At 32.2% G+C, this 6,312-nt stretch overlaps 1 protein-coding gene across 1 annotated transcript; it reads right to left on the reverse strand.

Moving 5' to 3' along the window:
- Positions 1-697: 697 nt before the first annotated feature.
- Positions 698-4,063, reverse strand: LOC101489349 (uncharacterized). The gene is made up of 2 exons (XM_004488516.4): positions 3,070-4,063; positions 698-1,218 (listed from the first exon to the last, which is right to left on the reverse strand). Exon 1 carries the CDS (start codon positions 3,798-3,800, stop codon positions 3,087-3,089), a length of 714 nt encoding a protein of 237 aa, XP_004488573.1. The 5' UTR covers positions 3,801-4,063; the 3' UTR covers positions 698-1,218; positions 3,070-3,086.
- Positions 4,064-6,312: the final 2,249 nt, after the last annotated feature.

Raw genomic sequence — 6,312 nt, forward strand, 5'->3', positions numbered from 1 at the left:
GAATGCCACAAACTTTTTTTTTACTACAGGAAAAGGAATGCCATAAATTGAGTCTATAGCTTCTACATAAATAATTTTTAACATTATTTTCAATAAACATTAATAGCACAGAGAAAATGCATTATTGTTCTAAAAAAACTATCAATAGATTTAGATAGACATATCATATTTGCTGTGTAGCGTATCGATTGAATTAAATTAGCGTGACTTATACAACACGAGTCGAGTTCCATCTATTTGATTGTGTTTCTAATAATGATAGTAAAAGCCATACGTCTCATATACAATGATGAAGTTAGTAGCCAGGTTCTAAATGAATCATTTTGGCAAGGAAACGTGTTTATTGGGAAACGAATAACTGAAAATGATGGCACAAAGTTAGTTCAGGTAGAGTTATAATTACAGATCTAGGCAAAACTTTCTGTATGTCCAACCAAAAAAGTCTACTAATTCAGCAGACAATCAATCCAAATAAATACTTCACTTCAGGGTATCATTGAATAGGTGATATCGAAATCAAATAGAATAGAGCAAAGTATTGCGGAATGAAACAGATTTATCATCTAATTGCTTTGAATATTTTATAATTGAAAAATGAACCCAATATCGTTGAAGCATCGATGTCAATATGTCAATCATAAACATTTAGTAGAAGTCGAGGTTCGGTTAAGTAGAACTAGTAATGATGCTATGTAAATATAGATCAGCTCATCAGAACACAACTTAGACACTGGCAAAATATTTTAAGGCTCTTCCATGTTAATACAGCAACACTTAGATGATAGAATCCCTCAACAATCGCATTCCCTAACTACAACCATGTTGCCAGGAAATAATATCATCTAATGTAAAGCAAAAAAACCATGAACAAAATGTTTCAGTGAAAGGAATCCACTTTAGCAATACAGACATAACACAAATGAAACCTGAATTCTACAATGATTTTATTATGACCCGAGCGAGGGGCATTTGGTTTAAGAGAATGTGGTTTCAAGAACCAACATACAGGGAGTCGAGAAGAGGAAGAGAAATGCACGTTACTTGTGCATTCCATCAGTTTATTGTATTTCTTGCTATAGCACTACAACTAGCTAGTTGGAGTTCCCCAAAAAAGAAGGGAAAAACAGAAGAAGCATAATCGTCTGGTGCAGATTTACACTTGATAAGACGATCTATGGTGATACAACTTCAATATTATTATTTTAGTACACTATATACCTGCAGACATATATCAGAAGAGATAGTATTAGTTCAGAAGCGAAAAAAGGGACTTTTTCAAAATAGAATATAGATGACTAGCAAAAGTGACAAGATATGCACTGATTTAGTTTGTTACTGAGAGATGACTATCTTATACCATAAGGTGCTGACTATTCTGCAGCAAATAGAAAATAGCCAGTTACTAAACCAAATGACTTGTTATATAACATAACTGTTGAGATATGCACTGATTTAGTTTGTTACTATAAAGATATGTTATTCCTTGTATATATTAGGATTAATATAGGTTTGATTTAGTCTAGATTTATTTCCTTAATTAAGAGATTCTCCTATTACAGTTTTGATTATAAATAATATCATGTTGAGAGCCAATCTTTCAAGTTATTCAGCATCAAAACCTAACTCTTAAGATGGTATCAGATCCCTGTGAGGCGCAGACTCCAACACAGACGCATCACTGCTAATGTATAATGTATAGGACACCGATACCAATAATATTTATTAATCTATTATAATTAAATAAAATATGAACATTATTTAAATAAATAAAAAATCTAAATATCTTTAACTCCCTATCATAGCCGTGACACATCTAAAGAGTTTTGACATGTATAAATATGCAAGCAACACTACAAATGTACTCATGAAAAACTAGTGAATCTCATCATTCTTCAATATTTGCCTTTTCTCCTCATGTTTGTTTCGTATAAAGTCCATTCTTAAGCCAAAAAATCCCTCCCCTAAAAGGTATTAAAACTCAATAGAGTTCACGGTGCACCGGAAAGAGAACTTTCCAAAATGGTCTATTTGATTCAAAGTTTCAAACAAGGGGAGGACGGGGAAGGAATTTAATGAGATATATCCTATTTGATGGAGAGGAGGGAAAGAATTTTAATGGAGGGGAAGTGCTAATTTACTTTTAAACCCTTATAACTTTACAAGTGGCATTTAATGTAAGGTTTTTCCAATCAATGTCTCTAAGAGTCTATAAACACATCTTCTCTCCAGCAAGCTACACTTAACTAAAGAAAAATGTGCTTCCCTCCCCTTTTCACCAAAAAATTGAACTAAACTAGAAAGACCTTAACTCCCAGGAGTTGTCATGTATTCATGTTAAGAGAGAGTGGAAGCAAAAAATTCAAAAAGTACTCTCAAGGTCACTTCCATGAACAAGTTCAAAGAGAATCAAAGATTAACCGCGTGTTAAAATTTCAGCAGCCACTCATGAACCTACCCTTCCTAAACATCAACAAGATCAGCCAATAAAATTTTTTTAACATTGAAATCTGTATTTACTTTTTTTATAACTATCTTTTAAGTACGAAATATTCACCCTATTTATTAGTGACTAATCTCCATTGGAAAACTTGTTGGACACAAAAGCTAGATTTTATCCTGCCAACCGTATTTTCATGGACTTTGGGAATGAACAAGCAGTCCTAGTTTTCCATATATATCTAACAAATGATTATTTTTTAGAAACAGCCAATTTTAGTATGTCCATAGTTAATTTGTTAATATATGCTGGAGGTGGAAATCGAACTCGAGACCACCCCTTATCACTTCACTTTTACTCTTCCATCTTAGCTACCAAGTCAACCTTATATCTCCAATGTCTTATATCTCCCATGTCTTATATCTCCTATATCTAACAAACTGTTGACAAATTAATCACTTGAAATCAATAATCAAGATACCCCAAGCACACACATACATAAATCAACAGAGTTAGCACTCTTCAAAGACAAAAAATCCAAGAATCATAGTTCAATAATCCACAAACTCTATAATGTTGAATGACTCATGTCAAAATTATCACACAAACTCAAAACAAAAGATAAAACATACCGCAAAGAATTTCAGCATCATGACTCTCCATCTACACCTTCAGCGCCAATTTCACCACCGGGAGCAGGACTGTCGCCGGCACCGGAAGCATTGGAGTGAAGTAGAGCATGACGGGAAGCAATGTGGTTGAGAGTGATTCTCAAACCATAAAAATCATCCTCCGACAACTCCGACAGCCGCACCACCATCTGCCTCATCATATCAGAAGCATTAAGATCTTCTTCCTCTCCGTTGTCGTCATTATCGTCTTCTTCTCGCTCCGACATATGGAAACGACAAAGAGGACAAGAGGATCGAAGATGAAGCCACGGAGTGATGCAATCGGAGTGATAAAGATGATCGCAAGGAAGCTGTTTAGCTTCTGAGTCAACAAAAATTTGTTCTCTACAAACGGCGCAGAAAACAACGCCGTTTGGGTCAAGTAAAGAGAGGATCGTTGGTGTGACGGTTATTATAGGGACGATTATTGCGGCGCGTGTTTTACGCGGAGAGGGTGAGAGTAAGGAAAGTGCGTCTTGAAAAACAACATCGAATAGTGAAGAAGGAAGAAGCGATTCGGCATCGTTTTGAGAAAAAGGTGAGTCCATGAGTTCAAGGAAATGGGTGTGACACTGAGGACATAATAGAGGATTGGGAGTGGGTGAAGAAGTTAGAGATACACTCATGTCGCATTCGTGGCACCAATATGTTTTTAGTTCTGAATCAGCCGTTGGTATCGCCGTCGTTGTCATGGTGGTTTGCGGTGGCGTGATTTGGATTTGAAGTGAATTGGAGATTTGTTTTCTTTGTTGTGTGTGTTTGTTAGGCGTCAGCGAATTAAGTGGTGGTGAGTGTGAGGAACGGAAAGTGGGGGTTAAGAGGGAGAGATAAAGTGGGACCCGCACGCACTTAACCTCTTTGCATCAATGGTTTGTTTCTGTGTCGCTTTTTTTTGTTTCCTTTCATTTGGTAGCTTCTGTAACCCAGCAACCGCAGTGAGAGAGAACATCAGATAACTCCTCAATTGTATTAGTTGTATTAATATTATTTAATGAGAAATATGAACATCAAGTCGCTTTGGCCGAGTGGTTAAGGTGCCTGCTAAGTACATGGGGTTTCCCCGCGAGAGTTCGAATCTCTCAGGCGAAGATCAAAAATGAAAAGAAGAACGAATATATTCCAAGAGAAAGGATTTCTTTCTCCTGTATATTAAAAATTTGTAATGCTTTTTTAAAGATGTGTTTATGTACTACAAAATATTGTCAATGTTTATTTTAATGTTTTAAACTTTATTTAAATACAATGACATGTGCTGAAAAGTCATCGAAAATTCATTAATTATGTGAACAAAAATGAATAGGTTCAGTCCACTAATCAATTCTTTCCCTTCAGGCTTGAAATGAAAAAGTACAAAGTCATTATTAATGTCTACAAATAGAATGTAAGTATAATTTAAATAATAAAGGCTTAATTGCAGTTTTGGTCCCTCTATTTTAACTGAATCGCGAAAGTAGTCCCTCCATTTTGTTTCTCCCCAGTTTTGGTCCCCCAAACAGAATTTTGGTCCAAAACTTGATGAAATTTCATTTTTTTTGCATTTATTTAAGTCATACAATGCCTCAAGATCTCATTTGCAACAACTGTACCTGAAATATATGACCATAAATGGTGTAGTACAGCTTTAAAAAATAAAATTTCATCAAGTTTTGGACTAAAATTCTATTTGGGGACCAAAACTGCAATTAAGCCAATAATAAAAAATTACAACAATACATTAAAATGTTGATTTAAGTTTGCAACATCTCGTTTCTCCGAATTTAGAATGTGCGAGTTTTATTTATATACTCTTTGAAACAAATTGAATAATAGAAATAGGGGATGGAGATTCTATTTCTACAAATAAAATGTAGACTATTTTATTAACTTAATTAAATTAAACTATGAGCCGAATAGATACTGTCATCTATTTTTGTCTATTTTTTAACATTTTGATTGTAGATAATTTATTTATCTTTAATTTCAGTTACTTCAAATTGACTAATTAATTTATTTATAATTTTTTTTAAAAATATTTCTAATATAATTGTTTTGACAAAAAAAAAAATATAATAAAGCAACCTTGAAAATTAGAGATTAAGCAACAAATATATTTTAAACTCGTGAAAATTGATTATCTCCTCCCATTTACATTTTGAACTCTTATATTCATTATATTAGTTAAACAACTGTTATTTTTATGATTTTGAACATAATTGTTAAAGATTTGAATGTTAACATAGTTTGAATGTTTTTCCTTTTTATGTCTGTTTTACTCCACATCTGTTTTTATAAACTAAACAACTCGCATTCAAACCATGACAATTGTTGCAATTTTTTTATTGAAAGTATGAATGATAATTAAAATAATACAGCGAAATTAACATTATTTTTAAAAATTATCTTCATTAGTGTTAATTAAACAATTGTGGTTGATAGCAAAAATGACATAACAACATCCAACAAAAAGACATACAATCAACCCAACTGCCCAAAATTCCATTAGAAAATAAAACCAATCCAACCACTTTACTCTCGTGTACTCATCACTATGCCACTTTACTCTTGTATTGTGCCATTATATTGTTGTCTTTCTTGCTATTACTACCTTGTAACTACTCTCACTAGGCACCAATCATGAACATGATTCAACTAGGATGTTTATTGCACCAATCAAAATTCATGATGGTGTGCTTTCATGCCACCATCAAATTTTTGTTAGTTTGTATTGGACAACCCCACATATGTAGGATAAATATTTTTTTATGAACACCAACGATTAATTAATTTGAAGAGCGAATAAAACAACCCACAAATGTAGTTATGATTTTGATTGAACATATACTAAAATCCTATGCCAATAGGGCTGACCCAACAATTTCAGAGGCTTATGACAAACTTTAAAATATGATCCTCTTAAATAAAATATAGTAAAATTACTCAAGAAAAAGAGAAATCTTTTATTTGACAATCAAAGAGAAAATAACATAAAAATTAATAATATTATAAAACATTTATTGATTATTCATAAATATTAAAAAAATTAAATAATATAGACAATATTTATATTTTTTTTTAAACATAAAATATCGCTTGTAAAAATATATAAATCGTTTTATTTATATAGTAATAATAATAATAATAATAATAATAACAATAATAATAATAATAATAATAATAATAATAATAATAATAATAATAATAATAATAATAATAATAATAATAATA

This window comes from Cicer arietinum, chromosome 1 (assembly GCF_000331145.2).
Source record: "Cicer arietinum cultivar CDC Frontier isolate Library 1 chromosome 1, Cicar.CDCFrontier_v2.0, whole genome shotgun sequence".
Taxonomy (NCBI): Eukaryota; Viridiplantae; Streptophyta; class Magnoliopsida; order Fabales; family Fabaceae; genus Cicer; species Cicer arietinum.

Bases quoted from the DNA above. Each gene is read 5' to 3' on its own strand.
- LOC101489349 (XM_004488516.4), bottom strand. From the start codon at position 3,800: ATGACAACGACGGCGATACCAACGGCTGATTCAGAACTAAAAACATAT.